General features: G+C 44.4%; 1 protein-coding gene across 1 annotated transcript in view; it reads left to right on the forward strand.

Moving 5' to 3' along the window:
• Nucleotides 1–5988: 5988 nt before the first annotated feature.
• FBXL5 (F-box and leucine rich repeat protein 5) overlaps nucleotides 5989–21869 on the forward strand; it is a 322370-nt gene continuing 306489 nt past the window's right edge. Inside the window, exon 1 of the mRNA XM_086964073.1 lies at nucleotides 5989–6175. Within this exon, the coding sequence (XP_086820199.1) occupies nucleotides 6092–6175 (84 nt within the window). The 5' untranslated portion in view covers nucleotides 5989–6091. The remainder of the gene's footprint in view (nucleotides 6176–21869) is intronic.

A 21869-nucleotide genomic window follows, 5' to 3' on the forward strand; every position in this document is an offset into this window, starting at 1 on the left:
CATGGATGGGACCTAGAACATGAACTTAACCTAAGTGCTTTAAGCTATTCTTACTATGTTCACCGCAATTATACTAAAGGAAAGGGAAAAATCGGAACATACTAATAAAATATAGCAGTTTGGCAATTTTCTAAAGGTGGGGAGAGAAGTGGAACAATCTTAATAAACAATCACATATAATTTGCTTTAAAGGTGATAGAGCAATATCACAGGCAAAAGTGCTTTAATAGAAAAGTAGAGAGAGAGAGACTCAAAACCCACAGACTGATAATTACCTAATTCAGATGGAAGACTAACCCTGGCCACGGGTCAGTTTGGGAAGACGGGGATAGGGACCCTTAGAAAAGGAATGCCAGAATGCGAGCAGGTACAGCCCACGGACAGTTCAGGACAGGATACCCCTCAGGTTTTGGGTCAAAGGACTGGGCCTCCCAGGGTACGACCAACACCCACAGCTTCGGACAGCAACGCCTGCGTTACCCCCTCCTGCAAGTAATCCGCCAGTAACCCCGATTGGGTTTTCGAATTTCCCAGCAAAGTGCTTCGCCAGCACTTAGGATTATTTCCACCCCTTAGGAGTTTGTGGAAAGTATGGACAGAGTGCTCCGCAGCACTTTCAGATTGAGCACCTATAGAGATCATAGGGTCAGTGACAGGTCTGCTACTCGGACAAGTCGGACAATTTTCCTGAGCTAAACTAGGGCAGTTATACTGTTTTGGGGTACCCCAGACCACCCACTAATGTTGCAAGTGACGGATTCCCACATTTTGATTGGTCAGGAGAGGTGGTGCGGTCATTACCACCTCCTAAAATTCAACGTTCCCATCATGAATTTGAATTTTTCACGCCCACCCCTTGGGTTCACGTTCCCATCCATAGAATACAATAGAAAATACGAGTGTCCGAGGCATAGCAACATAGTCTCTAGGTTTTCAAGGTGAGTGTCATCATCTTGTGCTGGGTTCTCAGGCGCATTGGGCTTCAGGAGCCAGCTGGCTGATTTCAGCTTCTGCGCAGTCGAGTTTCTCCCAGGTCACATGGAAATACCCAGAGGAGCTTCAAAAATGGCGTAGCTTAAGCACTCCCAGCCCCCAGAGACGCGGTACATGGAAAGTAAGCGAGAACAAATTAAAATCACATATAAAATGATCACACTGTATACCATGATGAAATTCTAAACATCCCTTATTTTATAATAACTATAGTATTACTGTTTAGTGCGAAAAGACAGATAGGCTTGAAGAAGCGGTGGCAAGCAGGGAGCGTGGTAAGATACAAGCGGCCATTTTTGCATCAGTGCGCATGAGCAATACAATCCCTCCAGAATGCGAGTGCGTCACATCACATGGGTATGACCGACGCATGCGCAGACTGAATTTCAGCAAAGCAGCCGATTCTTTAGTGCAAGCTTCGTTAATATGAAAAAGACATACGAGTAAGCATCCTGGGGACACCCGCGTGTTTGGGAAAACGTATAATAAACGACGAACAGTTGGATTAATACGATTATACATTAGACGAGGTTCTTGAATGAGAGCAAGGCGCTTTACGTGCGAATCCTTGCTCCATCACTCGTGCAGAGATAGCTCAAGGACAGCAATTTGATATGTCTGCCAAGGTTAGGAAGTAAACGTCCGAGGCCCGAGTAAAGTATCATTCTTGAGGAAATCGAAGACGTGGAAATTTATTTATTTATTTATTTATTTAATTTGTATGGCGCGTTATAACCACAGGGGTCTCTAAGCGCGGTGTGACCAGATTTACATGATAGATGTTAAATTCACTTGGAAACCAGCTGTGCACCTAAGACCTGCTCCAGGCTTGTTTAAATAGTACGGTTTTAAGTTTCTTTCTGAAGGAGAGTAGATTGCTCTCCTTCCTAAGCTCTGGATCCAATTTGTTCCATAAAGCTGGGATCGTGTTGGAGAAAGCACGGCCCCCCACCGTGGTCAATTTGAAGCGGGGCTTGGACAGAAGAGTAGCGTCCGACGAGCGCAAAGTCCTACCCGGTGTGTAGGGGGATAGTCGGGATTTCAGGTATTTTGGAGCTTTGCCATACAAAGCCTTGTGGGCAATGCACATTCCTTTGAAAATGATTCGCTGGCGAACTGGCAACCAGTGTAACTCCTGCATCAGGGGAGAGGCATGGGCATTTCTAGGTTTTTTAAATATCAGCCTAGCTGCATCGTTCATGACTCCCTGTAGTTTGTCCAGCAGCCGCTGTGGCAAACCCAGATAAAGGGAGTTCCCGTAGTCCAGCCTAGCCAGAATAGTGGCTGAGACTACGTGCCTCAGGGTGGAAAAGGAGAGTAGGGCAGCGATCTTTCTAAGTTGTCTTAGCAAGCCTATACTGGTGCCTACTACGGTGGTGACTTGTTTTTCCATGGATAATTTCTTATCCACATATAGGCCTAGGCTTTTAACTGCAACTGCCGGCTTTGGGGGGACACCCAGTTCCCTAGGCCAGAATTTATCACTCCAGGGGTTACCCGAGATGGAAATAGGTAGTACCTCCGTCTTATCCGGGTTAACCTTTAAGGAGTTCTCAGACATCCAATTGACAGTGGTTTTGAATATGTCTTGTAGCCTGGAGGATGCTCCTGGACCATCATCCAGCCGGATGATTATCTGGGTGTCATCGGCATAGTTGTATACTAGGCAGTCCATCCTATTCAGGAGAGCAATTAGTGGCTGCAAGTAGATATTAAAAAGAAGTGGGGACAAGGCAGATCCCTGCGGGACCCCGCAGGTGATCGGAGCAGGGGTAGAAAGTAAATCCCCCAGCTGTACTCGTTGTGTCCTCCCTTGCAGAAATGATGTGAGCCAAGCATGTGCTGTGCCCACGACACCAAAGGATCTCAACCGCGACAGAAGCTGTTTATGGCACACGGTGTCAAACGCCGCGGAGAGATCCAATAGTACCAAGGCGCTCGGTGTTTTTACATCAGCTCGCATCCTAAGCTCATCCAAAATGGATAGCATAACTAGTTCCGTGCTATGGTTCGCACGGAACCCTGCCTGATTAGTCTCCAGCAGGTTGTTGCTCTCTAAATGGCCTGACAGTATAGCTAGCACATGCTGCTCAATTACCTTCGCCAAGAAAGGCAACTGAGAGATAGGCCGAAAATTCTTCAGACATTTTGTATCCGCTCCAGGTTTTTTCAGTAAGGGGATCAAGCGAGCCTCTTTAAAAGCTGAAAGGATCTGTCCTGAGCGAAGAGAGGTGTTCAACAGGTGCAGGACCTCTTCCTCTATTCCTGGCATTGCCATCTTGAATATGTCAGGCGGGCAAGGGTCTACCAAGGAGCCTGATTTGACTCGGCCTGTGATTTTGAGCAATTCCTGTTTTGAAATAAGGGGTAACTCAGCTAGTGGCAGGATGTTTAGTGGACCATTGGAGTCCGGTATGTGCGGACATTCGAGGTGTGCAGTTACTGCAATTTCATCCAGGATGTCGGATATCTTCTTTACGAAGAAGTCCTGGAACCTCTGACAGTCCTCCTGGGTGAACTCAGGACTTTGCTCCTTGTTCACTCTGAGCTCCGCCAGGACCCGGAAGATTTCTTTTTGTGGATTTCTAGCAGTGGTTATTCTTTCCTCAAAGAAAGCGGCCTTCCTTGATTGTATGGCTAGTTTGTACTGGGCCAAGGATGAGGTATATTCTTGTTTGGAGATGGCGTCATACTTTTTACGCCATGCCCGCTCTTTCTTCCTCACCCCGCGTTTCATCTCTCTGAGGGAATCATTATACCAAGGCGCCCCAGCTCCTCTCGCCACCTTCTTCATCCTGTGAAGAGGCGCCACCACATCAATGGCACTCCCCAGTTTATGCTGGAGATGTCTACATAAGGCATCAGCGTTGGCATCTGGCTCTATGTCTGAAGGATGGTGTTTTAGGAGGTGAACCAGTTTTTCCCCATCAAGGTTTCTCCATTTGCGGGCCGTTTTCCAGCCCTCCTCAGGTTTGGACATGTGGCCCCTCAATGTAAGTCTACCCTTTATTAGAAAGTGATCAGACCAGGCACAAGGAAGAATTTCCGTGATGCCCTGGGCTGGCATGGTAGTCCAAACTAGGTCAAGCACATGACCTTTCTCATGTGTTGGTCCCGTGACCTGTTGGACAAGACCTAAGGAGGAGACCGCCTCCTCTATCTGTAGTGCTTGTCCTTCTTTAGGGGACTTTTCCCAGTGATAGTTGAAGTCTCCAACGATTACTATTTTGTCGTATCTTGTACACAGGTCCTGGACCAATCTTACAAAGAGGGTAGGGAAGTCAGGCGACGCCCAAGGTGGGCGATAAACCACCAAGAACACCACACAGACAGCCCCCCTCCTGAGCTTAACCCCCAAAACCTCAGCTCCTCCAAGGGTTTCGGAGAGAAACTTATTGGCACGGAGGCCTGACTGATAGAAAAGGGCTACTCCTCCTCCTCTTTTGGCTCCTTCCCTGTTAAAGTGAATAGCTAAATAGTTATCTGGAAGGGCCGCCACTAAATCGGGCGCTGAGCAATCCTCCAGCCATGTTTCCGTAAGTGCGAGAACATCTAGCTCCCTGTCTTCCAGGAGTGTGAAAACCTCTAGCCTATGGCTCTGTAAAGAACGAGTATTCAATAAGCCGTAACTCAGAGTATGTGTGTTGGACGTGCACTGGCGCCCTATGGTGCTCGTAGATGACATAAGCAGACCCTCGCCATGAAAGACAATGGGCCTTATATGAAGCCTGGACTTGGTCAAGAGTCGGAGATGACCTAATAAACGTGGACTGACACAGGACAGTTAATGAAAAGCTCGGATTTCTCCAAAAGAATGTAAAATGTAGAAAGTTTAGCTAGAGAGAAAGGTATAAAGTCTGACACTATGAGCAAGGAAAAAACTCTTACTTTCCGAGTCCTAAGTGTCGAGTGACATGCTGATGGACCTTTGGCGCATGAATGGGAACTGTTATTTTGGTAATAATTCATGATTCAGAGCTTACTTTTAAATGTCAGTTTTAGTTCATTTCCTTATTAAAATGCTGCTTCCTTAATTACTTATGAAATAAAGATTCTTAACATTAGATGCCTTTTTCTTTATGAAAATTAAAGCTAATAAAATAGATTTGAAGAAGACAAGCTGGTCTTGTTTATTCATGGTCTAGTTGGTTCAATCGCCTTAGTGGTCTGATTAATGAGTATTAAATGTTTAAAACCATGGTTGATAAGAATGATAAACTGCAGTTTTTATAAATAGTGTAAATAATATGTGAATTGTTTTATTAATCATACCACCTGATTCAGTTGCTCAAAAATTGTCCCAGTGGTTTATGGGCCTTTATATGTGTTTATGAATAATGGTGAGTAATGAGGTGTTATGTAGCGTTTGTGAGACAGTTTTTCAATAGGAGCGCTGCATCAGTTTCAAAAGTGAGGTAGATTACAATCCTAGACTGTTGATTAATAAAATTAATCCAATCAAATTTAACAGAGCTGGTTCTAAAAGTGTCAGGCTGAATGTTTACTCGTCAACCCGACCCCGCCCCCTCCATCGTAGTGAGAAAAAAAACGTAGAGCAATGACGACAACATCTGTGTTTTTGCACGTGACCAAAGATGCCTCTTGTTATGGCGTCGCCTCCCTGTGTAGGGTAAGCAAAAGGCATGAACATAAAAAAAAGACAATAACGTCAAACCCGTTCGACTTGCACGTTAGCTTGATGTAGGGGCAAACGGTTTATGAAGAGGATTATTTTACATTGGAACCAACCTTCTCACTTTTTTCGAATAAAACTTATATTGTTGCAGTCCAGAAGAGAGTTTTACTAGGAAAATACTCATACGTGTGAAGTTTGAAATCAATGGCAATAGTGAACTTTCTTTATTAAGTACGCCACTTGATGTTTACCTATACAGAATGTATGACTACCTTCCTCAAAATTCCTGTTTTTTTACACGTAATATATACGTCCATGTGGGAATACTTCCATTTAAACATGGCCGCTCTATTTGCATTGCTCAAAGAGGAGCTGCGTCAGTTCATACTCTTCTTTCTGACTGTGTAGGGGAGGCGGCGAAGGAGCGCGGCGGAGCTGGCGGATATCTATGGAGAGGGGAAGATGGCTCCATTCCCGGACGAGGTGGATGTGTTCACTGCGCCGCACTGGCGGATGAAGCAGCTCGTCGGCCTGTATTGTGATAAGGTAACTGAACGTCTGTATTTTAGAGGAGACTCAACGGGCTGGTAGTAATTCCTACCGCGCTCATCACAACCTGCGCAGCTGTCATCATTGGTCGGCCAGCGTCTAGATGCACTGCCTTGCTAGGTAAATACAGAACTCATGAAATATTTAACTATACGTTCCCCAGCTGTGGCACACATCCCTCCTTACAACGTCCATTTCCCCTGAAGGTACACCGAAGATGTGCATAGCTCGGACTGTTTCTCCTCCCTGTTAATACAAACCGCTTAGTGCATTCTACGACAATATTGCATAAAAATACCCTAACCATTCGGCTTCACTCTTACAATTATCCCTGTCAGCATTTTGATCAAGTAACCCCTGTCAGTCTGACGTTAAAAGGCTTTCACTATCATTCAGATGTAAAACTGCTTTCTAAATCTTTCTTGCTCTGTTACGCAAGCCTCTAAATACTTGTTTCGCTTTAAATCAAATAATCCCCCTGAAATTCCTCAATGTCGAATCCCATCCGTTAGATGGCCACATACCCCCCTTCTCTACCCTTAAAATGCCCCTTTAAATACAAATTTAGTGCCTGCTGCAACTTGAGTTTTTGAATTGGGTCCTTGTTGCGCCTTGAACTGTTTTGTCTTGTACCTACTTTTTAGGAAGTCTACGTCCCCTGTACTCTGCTCCTGACCCTTTCCAGATGGCTACTGCGGCTCAACTCTAAGCATGCTCATCTCGTATTATTCTCCCAAGTTGTTCACTCACGACATGTATCTACAATTGCCCCCTGCTCTACTAAAGACTCTTCACTCTTAAACGCCGTCCAATTACTTTGTGACTCACTAAGGCCACCACTGCCAAAAGTATACTCCCTGTCGCCCACTTTTTTCATGCGCATTTGCACCCCCAGCCAGACCCAGCCATTTCACCATGAACACACACCACCCTTGGTGTTTATCAAAATGTTACCCTTCCGGTCAATATGCTTCGCCTGCCACTCCACGCGCCTGTCGTTTGCTCTAGTCGTACATCAAGACATCTTACGTTTAAGGTGTGCCTATTGGCATATTCTAGCGGTTGTGTCCTCTGCAGTTGGCATTTAGTGCTTTTGGAGAAGGGATGCGCAGATTTATATTCTGAAGGAATTGACATTGTTTGCGTGCTGCTAATTAATATGCAATCTCTAAGCTCCTTAGCTCATCTACCAAACGAGGGACGTTTTTTGCAACTCTGCTATAGTTGACAATTTGTTAAGGGCTATTTTTTTGTAGTAAATAGTTGTCTTAAACATTAGTGATGTGACTGTATTTTGGTAGTTACCCCGGACTTTGGTGTATGTTGTTTTCTTTATACTGGTCTATAACTTTTCGTTGGTCTGGAGCACTCTGGACTCGATTTAATGTAGTGACTACCGCTTTCTCATTTACCCTGCCTGTTTCTCGAGGTTCAGTGTACTACAGGCACTTATTAAATCAGGGGCGCGGAATAAAAAAAAAAAATCTACTTGTCCATGGGGCAGGTTGCTTCATAAATTTACTTGCCCTGTAAAAAAACTCCACTAGTCCCTATGGTGCCACTTAGGACAGTAGCAAAATATGGCAGCAATCTCATTTAAAATAATAATAAAGCGCACGAATGCCGAGGCCTCTTGGCACTAGGAGTATTTTCCCAAGGCTTATACTATGGTAGCTTTTTAATCCTAACAATTACCCTATGTTGTCATATATCTTCAGATCTACATGTTTGAGCTGGAGGTAGCGTAAAGCAATAGTTCCAGGGTTGGTATGCCCTTTTGTATCTGTGCCACCCTAACTTGCATGTTTTAGGGCTTTTCCCCAGCTCTTCTCGTACTGAGAGGTTTCAGATTTACTTCTGACAATGGCAGAAGTAAAACTTCTTCCAGGGTTGGGGAAAAAAAGTGGTTGAATGAAAAGTGACCTTGTAAACGCTCAACAGGTTTTCGCATGAGCAAATATACACATGTATATTTGCTCTTGCTGAAATGCAGTTCATAAATATTTTCGAGGTGTATACTTTCCTGGTCTATTTGTGTAAATTCTTGTGATTTTATGACGGGCGTAGATCAGTACTAATGCAAGGATATATACTGTGGGTGCACTTTTGTGACTTTCTTTAAGAATTGGGCCCCTAATTAGGTCCGGCATTAACCAAGAATTATTTTTTTTTTATTACATTTTCTTCCTTCCTCTCTGTGACAACATTCTGTTCTTTCACAAGAAGCATACAAACACAAGAAGGAATTTTGTTGTGTGCCAGAAACTACTGTGGAAATGTGTACATTTTGAGACCAACAAATATTTTTGTCAATGTTTGTAATAATGGTTAGGGCCTGGCTTCTCACACAACAATAACGGTTTATAAAAACCCTGTCAAGGCAAGCACTGACAAAACCAAAAGGCTGACCACCAATGTCGACCTATTGGCTTTGCTTATTTTCATGTTTGCCATAATATTGTTGAAAATGGTTACACTGACTTTTAATTATGAAAAGGTGATTTTTTTTAATTGAATTTAGTTAATTAAAACCTTTACAATATTGTAACATAAAACACATGATTTAAAAGGAGTACAAAGTCTCAAATGGTTAAAAAGGAAAACTTTCTAAGAATCCATGTAATTGGAGTGTTTGTGAGAGGAGAAAGGGGGTTCAGTGGATCAGTTCATTATACTTCACGCATCCGGCTTCAGAACTTTAGTATCGTTTTTCTCAGTAATTTGTATTAGCTGCAGTGACTTTTGACAGAATCTTGCGGCTCTACAAGCTGTCTGCAATTGTTGGCTGTTCAGTGGTAGCATGACAGCCGAGCGGCATGATCTAATTTTGAAGAAACGGAATGCGTGAAGGAGAAAGTAGCGTCTCAGATTTTTCAGAGAGGGGCAGATGCATAATATGTGCAACAATGATTCTTCCTTTTGTCCACATAGTCTGCAGTCAGTGGTCGACCATGTTTGCTTCCATGCTGGTGTATGTTCTTTTAAGGTGGAGGTGCCCAGCCGTAGATTTAGAAGAGTCTTTTGGGCGGCCGTGGATATATGGTTGACTAAGTAAGGTTGAGGCTCCATTTTTCCATACGTGGTCAACACCGTCCACCCGTGTTTTTTGTTCGCTGTTGCTGCTGCTCTAATAGCCATGATCTTTGCTTTGCGGCTCCGTTGGTCACTTTTTTAAAAGCCGCAAAGGTTTGGTTTGTATTCCATGCCTTTTCCAGATTGAGTTCTGACAGGGCATTCACGCATACTGTGTTACAGTCATTTTTTGATTTTCTCTGGTGCTTCATCTCCATCCAACACAGACCCATGAGCGAGTCTTCTTGAGCTGCTCTTAGTTTCCAACATGTTTTTGAAATAGCCGCTTGTCTGACTTGGTGCTGATTTGTTAGGCCGAATTCCAGGCGGATCTGCGATTGGGATACGAACCTCGGGATGTGGGATGTCGAAAATATGTTTGAACAGCTCTGACTGTTGCGCGTTCAAGAAGTTTGCATCCTTACACCTGTACAATTCCGACCCGTAAGTTAGAGATGGTAGAAACTTGGCAGCTATTACCTTCAACAGGTGCGAGTTGGAGGGGCAATTCAATTTTGTTTTCAGTAGGTTTAGTGCAAAACGTCATTTGTTTGCCTGAGCCTTTCTGTACAATTGGTGGTCATTCAGAGTCCATCTGGAGTCGACCACTATGCCCAGATATTTGTACGAGGCAGACTGCTCTATGGTGTTGCCTGCAATGTGCCATTTGAAGGGCTTCTTCCCTAATCGCGAGGCGAAGCAGACTATCTTTGTTTTCTTGAAATTAATTTGCAGGCCCTGTGCGCTGATGTAATCGTGGAGCTTTGTGATGGAATGTTGGAGGCCCATCGGGGTCTGGCTGCACAGTACGATGTCATCTGCGTACTGTATGCTCCTATTTTTATGCTGGGCTAGTTTTGGTGGGTCGCTTTCTGTCTCCGCCATGCTCTTATCCAGGTCCGCTGTGAAGATGTTAAACAGCGTTGGTGCCAATACTCAACCCTGCTTGAGGCCAACATGGGTGGGTATTTTTCTAGTTATTCTTTCTCCGTTCCCTAGTTTTAGTCTTACCCAGGTGGATGAGTATAGGTTGATAATTGCCCGAAACAGCTTTGGTGGTATTTCCCAGGTGGCCTTTTTTTTGCCATAGGGCCTCCCTCGAGACTGTGTCGAACGCTGCTTTTAAGTCAACAAAACACGTGTACAGCTTGGTAGTTTTCTACCTTGCTTTGTCGACCAAGAGGTTTAACGCCAGCAGGTTACATAGGGTGTTGGTTCCAGGCCTAAACCTGTCTGCGTAATCGGGAGGATTTTTTTCGTATGTACCCAGTCTTCTAAAGCCGTCAACAGATTTGAGGCGTAGATTTTGGCCTTGACATCTATGAGCGCTGTGAGGCGATAATTAGCTGGATCAGATCTTGAGCCTGCCTTAAAGATTAGATGGAGGATGCTGCCTCTCCATGATTGAGGAATGCTTTCTGACTGAAAAGCAATGTTATATAGAGGGGTGAGATGATCCACCCAGAACTGACAATCTTGTTTGAACAAGGCGTTCGGTAAGCCGTTCGGTCCGGGTGCGCCTTTTGATCCTAAGTTTTTTAGTACTATTTCTACCTGTGACGGTGTTATCCAGTTTACATCGAACTGTGAGTCCACATCTTGGTTGTTTTTTGGGTGTGGGGTCTGGGGGGTTGGACTCCATGCGAGCGTGTTATTGCATTGTGTGTGTTCTAGATACTGTAACCAATCATCCTCAAGTATGTTGGAGTCCTTAGCAGCTCCATTAACGATTTTGTTTATTTCTGCCCAAAATTTAGCATTATTGTTGGATTTGCTGCATGCTAATAGTGATTGCCAGATGCCAGTTTGGTGTTTTGATTTTTCTAGCCATACTTCTTTTTTGTAATTTTGCCTTAGTTTGTATATTTGGTTGGTTATGTCTTCTGCCGTTATCTTAGCTGTTGCTTGTATTTTTCTGATTTCTTGGTTTAGAGTCCTTTTGTTGTATGCTATGCGTTCCAGGGACACTTGTGGGGCTTTGCCCAAGATCGATTGATGACTGCGAGGTTTGTTGCCAAATCTTTCTATTAATGTTGTAATCAGGCTTTCCCAGTTGTCCACGGGTGATGTTGGGTCGTCTCCGGTCGCATCGGTTTGGGCATTATAAATGTGCATCATTATCTCTTTGATGTTCTTGCCGTTCCACACAAGTCTCTTGAGATTGTAAAGGCTTGGAGGTTCGGTCAAGACTTCGTATGCTGCAGCCCTCTTATGTTGGAGGCTGAATTCAAATGCTTACTTTTAATTATGAATATTTATAGTAAATGCTGGCATGCATCCACACAAGTTTACTAAATTAATGATACTTCAAAGAAGGGGTATCTAATATTTCACAGTTGTCTAGCAGAACGTTTTTTTTTTTTTTGTTCTTGCATTTTTTGAGAACATTTTATTTTGAAAGCAAAGAATAATCAGTCTTGATTTCAAGCTTCATTAATTATTTGCACCTAATTAGAGATCATTATACATAGCTACATGTTAAATTTTGCAAGTGCGAGTACGCATTTTTATACTGGACCACTGTCCGTAGTGTAGTCAAGGCGTACAACATTTTCTTAGAGCGCACACCCTAATAATAAAGGCTTTGTATTAATAAACCATGAAGACAAATTCAAACAGCATTAGCATTCTGACAGATATTAATTCAGACAATCCCCTTCTCTGATCCATAATATACTGTAAACTGGTAGCCAAAGGGTTCGTACATCTGGGGTTGGGCCTACTTGTCCCAAGGGCAAAATAAACATGTTGTCCTTGACCCCAAACAATATGTCCTGGGCGTCTGGCTGTAGGAATTTCATACCCCTATAAATAGCGAATTAAGTTAAATGCTTTAACAAGAATGCATGACAGTTACCAGTGTGAAAACCATTCACGTAAATGTATAATATAGATTTAAGGGTTTTCAAAAGCTAATCGAAAATGCAAAGACCGCATTGCACTGTGCAGTAGAGCATAATGTCAACCAAAACTAGAGGAACAACCTCATGTAGACAAAAAGTAAGAAAGTCTGAGAAAGATTTGGTCCTGCATCTGATCTGACCTTTAAGCCCGCCATTGACACTATCGACATCATTGAACAGTCAGAAAACTTCGAGGAAAATAAAGGTCAATCATCTCTGTTTCAGGCTGAAGTATGTGCAGTAAACAAAAGGAACATTGATATATTTAAAAAAGGAGAAGAGAACGGAAAAAACATGGTTTTGGGAGCAGTACACATTTAGGCATTTCCAACCCCTGTCAAGCTTAGGGTAAGCTGCGCTATATGTGTAAGAAGAGGGTCAACCTGCAGAGTGTGCAGGGTTAATTTGATATAGAGCAACGATGACAGATGCAATGGGACTAAGCCTCGATGTTGACCTTAGTAGGTTTATCACAGGAGAGTAAGGGTTTTCCTATCTGTACAATAGACATTATTGGTGGTGAAGGTGGACTCTGCACATGGTTTGCAAGTAAGAATTTAACACACAAGTTATAGGGTAGGAGGAAGTTACTCACTGCTGGCATAGCAAGAAAAACATATTAGGATGTTTTTAAGACCATAATTTCAAAGGAAGAACAATACGGAGCAAGCTATGCTTTTGAGCTAAGTGACCCTATTTTTGGATTTCTGTACCAGGAGGAGATGGGATAAGATTAGACCAGCTAGCTTGTCTATCGTACCTCTAATTTCGCTAATGTGTACATCAGGTAAATTTGGAGGGCCAATCTTAGCATCTGCCTGCAGGAATGTACGATAGGGAAATTATACCTTGTCAGCCTGGCCGGAGCTGCTTCTATTATCTTGAAAATAGTGAAAGGGACAACAGCTTTTGAGGAAAACATCAGATTTGTTATCACATTTCAACTATGAATGAGACTGTTGAACTCTTGATTAAGCGCTTGAAAGAATGTTCCATACATAGCTCATATTAATGTTGAGGTCTACCTTTTGCCGTCTTCTAGCCCCAACCTCCCCAACAGCTGTCAGGTACACTTCCTAGAACCATGACATTCCTTAACAAAAGATTTAAGTTATTGGATTTTTAAATAAGATACTTTGGCCATGTCCTGTGTGTTTTGCACAGGACACATGTGCAGTGAATGCAGATCAGTAAATGCATGGAAGCTTCACTTGTGAACACCAGACGGATACTACGTCCTTGCCCTGTGTGCCATTCACTTGTGGATAGTACTACAAAAACTAGGACTATCGGTTATACCATGTGTGTAGTACACCTCCTCATAGAAGCCATATGGTGTGTACTGCTGTCCAGATATTTCCGTTGAAAATACCAGGGGGCATACTACATACTGAGCATGAAGCACATCAGTTGTGCTCTGTGTGTGTGTGTGTGTGTGTGTGTGTGTGTGTGTGTGTATGTATATATATATATATATATATATATATATATATATATATATATATATATATATATATATATATATATATATATATATATGTGCTCTAACGGGGGCTGCTTTCCACCTAAAACTTGAGAACTACCCAGAGTTCTCTCCTTCTTTTTTTGCATAATTTATGCGTCACTCTATGCCTGAAAGGGTTTTGTTTTGACTTAATACTGGGTGCTCCCTTGTGTCTGGACAAAGCTATACCTCTCTGAAGAGCTCTAATTAGAGCGAAACACTGTGTCAGGGTTTGCTTTTACTCATTTCAGCTTGGCTTGAGTTGTTATTTCACTAATTCAAAGCTGTAATATTGTGCCTGGAGTGATAAATGGCTTTTGTTTTTTTACAGCTCGGCAAGGACAGCACTGTACTAGTCCTATGCTTAAAGACTTTGCTGTATAAATTGCAAAAGACTTTGTCATTTTCTATCTCGGCGTGGATAGCACTGTGCTAATCCTATGCTTAAAAACTTTGATAGAAAAACAGACATTTGAGGTGAGCAGATCTAGAGTGTCGCTGGTGTTGAGAGTGCTTTAACAGGGGCTGCTTTCCACCTAAACTTGAGAACTACCTCTCCTTCTTTTTTGCATAATTTATGCGTCACTCTATGCCTGAAAGGGTTTTGTTTTGATATATATTTTTATACCCTCTATCAAGTTCATGCATGCTCCCCTTAGTGTAACTAATAAATCTTGCCATCAATTCACCATTCGAACCCACATCTATAAGCTCAGACTGCACACTAAGGCAATATAGAATACCGCAAAAACTTAGAAAAACTTAGAAAAAATATGTATAGTTTTGCTCCCACAATCTTTTGGTAAAACTACAGATTCATAAACCATATATCATGTATCTTAAGACGGAAGATCCTGATGAGGCAACTCAATCTGTCTTTAAATGTACACCTCTACTACCTGTCCATGATTTTTAATTTGACATATAAGCGGATGTACGTTGTTACAACGCATGCTTTTACCACGCATGCCTTTACAACGCAGGTTTTTCAATGCAAGTCGTTACAACGACTTGCGTTGGGGTTGCTGGATAGTGAATAGTTAAATTTACTATTCCAACTCCAGTCCCCGTGGATAGTAGGGAAGGTGTTGGATAGTAAATTAAACTATTACCTATCCTAGAGCGCCCCTCCCCCCAGCGCAAGTCGTTGTAATGACTTGCGTTGTAAAGGTACTGCGTGGTAAAAGTTGCGTCTTAAAGGATGTTTCCCCATATAAATAGATCCAGTGCCGGTATATTGCGTCTTAAAATTTTGGTGGCGTGGAAATATAAATTCCACCTTCTTCAGGACTGCCATACATAAAAATCTATCTCAAATTAATACAAAGTTTCCATGTATTTCCAATATTGTTTTGGTCTTATAAAAACAGTCACCTAAAAGTATAAGTCACCCGCTGTAAGTCATGGCTGAACCACTAATGTATCCATCATCCAGGATGGTGGTCTCCTCCACTATTTTCTCTGCGGTGTGCAGGAAGTTTGTTTCCAATATGCAACAGTAACTGCCTTCATTGTGTAATATTCTTGGCACTTGAATTAACCCAAATTAAAAAACCACACGGTATGTTCCCGTCTATCCCCCACGTGGCGCACTAACACTTTCATTGTGTCCAAGTAGTTTGTCACTCAGGGGATAGGTGGCTCAAGTAATCTTACAAATAACGGTATCAAGAGTCAAATAGTAAACTTAGCCACAAAGCATTGCAACTGCATATGAATCCTTCGTTGTACATCCCGTAAATTCCACATAGAATGGTGGGCAATGTAAAATATAGTTTTTTACTTTATGGTTTACAGAATTGGTACTATTCCTGTTACTGAGATTTCTGCATCTCGTCCTTGATGACTTCTATCCAGATCGCCACCTACATAAGTCAGAAACCTTGTACACTCCCTAGTCAATTCAAAAATAGCTTTATTCGATTTTTGCATAAGAAAATCATAAAAGCACAATTAATACAGCATAAAATTGAGTTCAAAAGCTCAAGCGTAAAAACATAGAATCTTTAGACTGTTCGAAGGTAACTATCAGAAATCAGAGATAAATTAGTTCATGGACGCTCTGCACCTTACTGCAAATTTCAAGAAACTAGCAGCTGCAGTAATCGTGAGTTCATCCTCAAGCATGTATAGCTTGAGTAGGGCTGGCCTGCACTGTCTTAAACCCCACAACTTCAGGAGTGGGAGTAGATGTTTCTTTCTTCCCCAATCATAAAATTTGCAAAACAAAACGAGGTGTAGTCATTCTCAAGCTCTGGAGAAAGCAGCAATAAAACAGAGTACAACACACTGGCACATAATACAGAGATAAATCCAACGCTTGTTTTTGAGATTTCTTTATTGAATGAGGCATTCGTTCATGCCAACCCTGGTATAACTGTTTGATTTAGGAACTAGATTGTATTAATTTAAGTTGAAGGATTTGATATTGTCTAAACAAGCAAGGAATGCAGCATTTATGCTTAAGCAATGGTATTTTGTAATTGTTACTGTTATTATCCTTTCTTTTGTTTGGTGATGTTGGTTAATTAAGTGTAGCTCTTTGCATTGAATGATCTTACATTGAGCAGTCGCCTTCATAATATTTCTGCGCGGACTGTTACTACCTCTCTCAACGAAGTATGTTTTTATTGTCTCAGAGTTGAGCAGATTTCCCCCTTAAGCCTTTTTTGTTTCACCGGGCCAGGGCCGTTTCTAGGTGTTTTGCCGCCCTAGGCGAGAATCGAAAAATGCCATCCCCTCCCTCTTACAACCATCACTCTGTCCCCTGTCACCCAGGCAGTTTCCCACCCTCTATACACTTTCATTCTTTCTCTTCCTACAAAATCGTTTAGCAATCTGAGAACTTCAACTGCCAGTTACAGTGGCACCTCTGCTTATTTTGCTGCAGAGTAGACTGGCCTTGGTGACTGGCCCATCCCTATAACAGGCTGTCATCTCATCATCTTCCATCTCATCAAAGGGTGAGCTCAAAAACTCACTGACCTCACTCGATCCTGTGACATGATGTGAGAGGGTACAGAGAAAAATCTAGAAGTGAAAAACTGAACTCTGCACAGTGAAGACTGACTGATATCAGCTTTCAGTTACCTGCCTCAGAGCCTGAGCCTGGAAGTAACTGCATGCCACTTTTTGTCATAGATAATAAGAATCTGGAGGTAGTGGATAGCTATAAGTGCTTGGGAATACAAATGGACAGACGCTTCAATTTTTCCTTGCATTTTGAGGTCATCGAAAAAAAGGGAACAGTTCTGTTACATGCATTCAACAGTATTTCCAAGCAGCTAAAAGGCTCTCTGTTTGTTCCGCTTCTGGCAGTCATCAAGGCCAAGCTACTCCCTACAATAGCCTACGGCAGTGTGTTACACCATGGGAGAAGTGCTCAGCTTTTAGACAAAATTCAAACAGAGTCTATAAGCGTATATTCAGTCTACCGAGCAATGCCTCTCCGGCACAGGTCCAACTCGAGTTTGGCCTGCAATCACAAGAACTGCAAAAAAAGTATGAGACCATTAAGTTCTGGTATGACATCTGGATGAACAGGGAAACGGAGATCAATTCTGCCACGTGGGAGGCAATGCAAAATAGTCCCAATTCTCAGTATACTAAGTTCCTAAACTTTTCCCTTGATACCACCGAATTTGCATCATTGTGGCAAACTAAGCTACCTGTATCATCATTTCAGCAAGTAGTTAAAAGGGCGGCAAACAGGCATTCGCTGATCAACGACAAGTCAATCTTCAGCCATCGCGCACATGCCTGGATGATAATTCAATCATACACTATGCCAAAACCTGCAGTCTATTTTGGGTTATCCTTCTCATCATTTGTCAAATTGAAATACCTTAGCTTAAGAATGGGAAACCTGCCAACAAATCCAGATCAACCAGATTGGAGGAAACTGGACACCAAGGAGTGTGACTTATGTGGTGCATCAAAACAAGACTTTATCCACTTATTTTGCATCTGTCCCACACTGGACCAGGAACGACTACGCTCGTTAAAGGCAAAATTTAACGACTATGGAATACGTACCTGTCGATCTGCCATCATACAAGTTCTGTGTACAGCAGATCCACAATTCATTTGTAGATCAGTCAAGTTTGTTATGAACTTTGAGAACAATAGAGGTGTCTTTGCAAAAGGGTCGTTAAAAGTTTAGCTCAAGATGTAATGTAAAGAGGCAATAAGATCCTTTTGTTTCACTCTCACGCAAGAAAATTCAACCAGCCGTCTTTCGCCATTCAATAGTTTTATAAAACCCGCAGTAGATCGACCTAAATCAATAACAATCTTGAGAAGGATGAGATGTACGAATCGTTTTGCAACAGCAAACGGATCGATTTACATTGACATTTAGCCTCTGAAAAAAAGACCAATTCTTGTATAGAATCAATATAAAACTGGTCTATGTAGTTAGTTCCACATTTGACATTTTAGGAATATAAATACTTTTGAATGCTTTTTAAAAATGTATACTGAAGAATTTTAAACTAATGTACTTTCACCTTTGTAATGGTTTTTATTAACTATACAATAAAATTCTATTCTATTCTAACTGCATGCTGGCTGGTCCATGCAACAGCAGCTGAAGAGCAGTAGTGGATTGATGCTGGCAGCTGAAGCCAGAAAAGTAGTAACAAGCATTTACAATGCAATGGTTTTGCTTTTGTTAAAGTTTGAGCTATTGGCAATGCTCTTGACAATATTTTTATTTATGTTTTTTTTAACATAAATAAATGGCATTGTCATTTGCAATGCCACTAGCTTTATCTTTCGCAAATGACACCCACAAACGCCTACAGAGAGCCCCCCAACACACACCCACACAGAGCCCCCCACACACTGTGAGCCCCACTCACACACTGCGAGCCTTCTCCACACACTGCGAGCCTTCTCCACACACTGCGAGCCCCCCCCCACACTGAGAGCCCCCCCCACACTGAGAGCCCCCCACACACTGAGGGCCCCCCACACACTGAGAGCCCCCCCACACACTGAGAGCCCCCCCACACACTGAGAGCCCCCCCCCCACACACTGAGAGCCCCCCCCCCACACACTGAGAGCCCCCCCCCCCACACACTGAGAGCCCCCCCCCCACACACTGAGAGCCCCCCCCACACACTGAGAGCCCCCCCCAGACACTGAGAGCCCCCCCCACACACTGAGAGCCCCCCCCCACACACTGAGAGCCCCCCCCCACACACTGAGAGCCCCCCCCCACACACTGAGAGCCCCCCCCCACACACTGAGAGCCCCCCCCCCACACACTGAGAGCCCCCCCCCCACACACTGAGAGCCCCCCCCCACACACTGAGAGCCCCCTTATCGTAACGGACCTTCATGCTCTCACTAAATCTAGAGTTGACAGTCCACAGGGGCGTCCCCAAACCGAAAGTTGCATTGGTAAAGACTCGAGATTGGTATTATGTAACTAGTTCACCCTTCTATCAGGCTACCTGCCGGACATCTGACTTTCCATAGATGAATCAAGAGTGTTTTCTGATCCTTAACAGCAAAATACTGCTAGTTTTGCCATGTCTGGTTGTCCATAAGTTGACACCTAAACAAGTCCCTTGAACACTCCTAGCTAGAACTCCTCAAAAGTCTGTCACTTTGCAGCACACTCCCAGACAATGCTCCCCATTGTCCCAGCATGTGCAGAGACATGTTAATGAACATCACTGCCCCTTCACTACCCTTTTTCCCATTTGACAGCTCAATCACACTGTTAATCATGGCTTTCACACCCTTGCCAGCAAGCACTTACTTCTTTGCCAATAGCTGCCCCCACAGTATTGCCTGCTAACCTCCTGCTCCTACAAGCATCCTTGCCTGCGTGACTAGTATGGTTCCTTCGTCTCGCCTGTCCATGCACATGGCTGTCATTTAATGAAACACTTTGACCCTGGCCACAGACACACCCCTCAGCCCCTTGTCCTCTTCCATTTCAACTGCCCCAGGCACGACTGTCAGCAGCCTAAGAACCCCGGCTCACACGGAGTGCTTATTTTACATCCAGCAGCAGACTGTCCCACCCCTCAGCTGAGCCTTTACGGCCACCTCGCCTTCCAGGAGTCCACTCACCTGCTTGTCCATAGCTGGGTCCCCACCTCCTCCCAGGGCTGCTCAGTTCACTTTCCGGGGGCTCCCCTCACGGGCCTTCTGCTAGTGGCATTCTACTACATTGTAACAGGGCAAGGTAGAGGGAACTTCACCAGTATGGGCTGAGTGCGTCATTGATAACATCATCATACCTAACATCAAAACATTGCAACACGGAGAAACACAATTGCTACATTACCAGCATCAGTGTCCACCACGCTGAAACAAATATTGTAACACAGCTGTACATTGAACATCCATGACACCAGAGGCCACCAAGCAAAGCACACAGAATAATTAACAAACCCGAAGTCAAGCAATCTGAAATGCTGCCATCCGTTGAACGGGAGCCCTGTCATTTAGAATCCTGAATGGTAGCCCCGGCGCTGTCTAGGCAGGCTACAATTAGGATACAAAAAGTGCCCGAAGGAGAACGGAAGAGGAGAGGTCACGTCCTGATCCTAGATGCACCACTCTTTGTGCTCTGCATGGAGAGTTAGTTCGCTGAGTGCACGAGGAGAGCTTATCTTCATTGAGTTACTGAAACCCAGACCCTTCACAGCCCTAGGTCTGGATACTACTCACACAATCAATCAATCAATCAATCAAAGACATTTGTAGAGCGCACTACTTACCCGGAGGGTCTCAAGGCGCTTGGGGGGGTGGGGGGTGCTGCTACTGCTCGAACAGCCAGGTCTTGAGCTTCTTCCTGAAGGAGAGGTGGTCTTGGGTCAGGCGCAGGTCGGGAGGGAGGGAGTTCCAGGTCTTGGTGGCCAGGTAGGAGAAGGACCTTCCTCCTGTTGTCGTTCTTCGGATGCGGGGGACGGCGGCGAGGGCGTGACTGGCTGATCGGAGATGGCGTTTGGGAGCGTAGAAGTTGATGCGGTTGTTGAGGTAGCTCGGGCCTTGATCGTGTAGGGCTTTGTGTGCGTGGGTGAGGAGACGGAAGGTGATTCTTTTGTTGACGGGGAGCCAATGCAGGTCTCTCAGATGTCCGTAGATGTGGCTATGTCGTGGGATGTCGAGGATGAGTCTGGCCAAGGTGTTCTGGATCTGCTGGAGTCTCTTCTGGAGCTTGGCGGTGGTTCCGGCGTAGAGGGCGTTGCCGTAGTCCAGACGGCTGGTGACGAGGGCCTGGGTGACCGTCTTCCTGGTCTCAGTGGGGATCCACCGGAAGATCTTCCGTAGCCTGCGCAGGATGTTGAAGCATGACGAGGAGACGGCGTTGACTTGTCTGGTCATGGAGAGTGAGGAGTCCAGGATGAAGCCCAGGTTGCGTGCGTGGTCTGTCGGTTTGGGTGCGGTGCCCAGGGCGGGGGGCCACTAGGAGTCGTCCCAGGCGGAGGGCGAGGAGCCCAGGATGAGGACTTCCGTCTTGTCTGAGTTCAGTTTCAGGCGGCTGGTCGTCATCCACTCGGCTAAGTCTTTCATCCCTTCGTGAAGGTCGGCTCTGGCGGCGGCGGGGTCGTTGGTCAGGGAGAGGATCAGCTGGGTGTCGTCAGCGTAGGATAAGACAAACCAAGAGCTCGCTTGGAGCCGCAGCATCCAGAGGCTGATTCTTGCATCAATACCAGCTATTAGCAGGGCCTGCCCTAGCCTAGCAGATCACCAGGGCCTTGCGAGGTAGATCCCCAAGACTAGCTTGGCAATCCATGAGACCAGGCCAATCAGAGCTCTGCAATCAGATTTAGTAAAGCGTCAAGGCCGCCCCAGGCAGACCACCATGAGCAGGTCCGGCAGCTAACCAAGACCCATTTAAGAATACCTCTGGGACTGGTTCTGGTCGACCACCGGCCGGGTCCAGATCTGGCCGACCACTGGTGCGAGGTTTAGCAGACCAAGGATCCGGTCCTGACAGGCCCCCGGGACCAGGCCTGTCAGACAAACAGGCCTGGCCCTGCAGAGTTAGGGAAAAAGCCCTGACACACTTTCACCCCACTAGTCCACCAAGTGATCATGCTGCAAATCAACCAGGAACGTCTGGCACGCATCATCCCAGATACTTGTCATTTTAAATACCTGTCGCACGGGACACTATGCCACGCCCCGTCACAACCCTCCGTGTTTTCATACCACTTATGCTCTGTATACATATCCCTGTTTGAC

Source organism: Lissotriton vulgaris, chromosome 3_2 (assembly GCF_964263255.1).
Source record: "Lissotriton vulgaris chromosome 3_2, aLisVul1.2, whole genome shotgun sequence".
NCBI lineage: Eukaryota > Metazoa > Chordata > Amphibia > Caudata > Salamandridae > Lissotriton > Lissotriton vulgaris.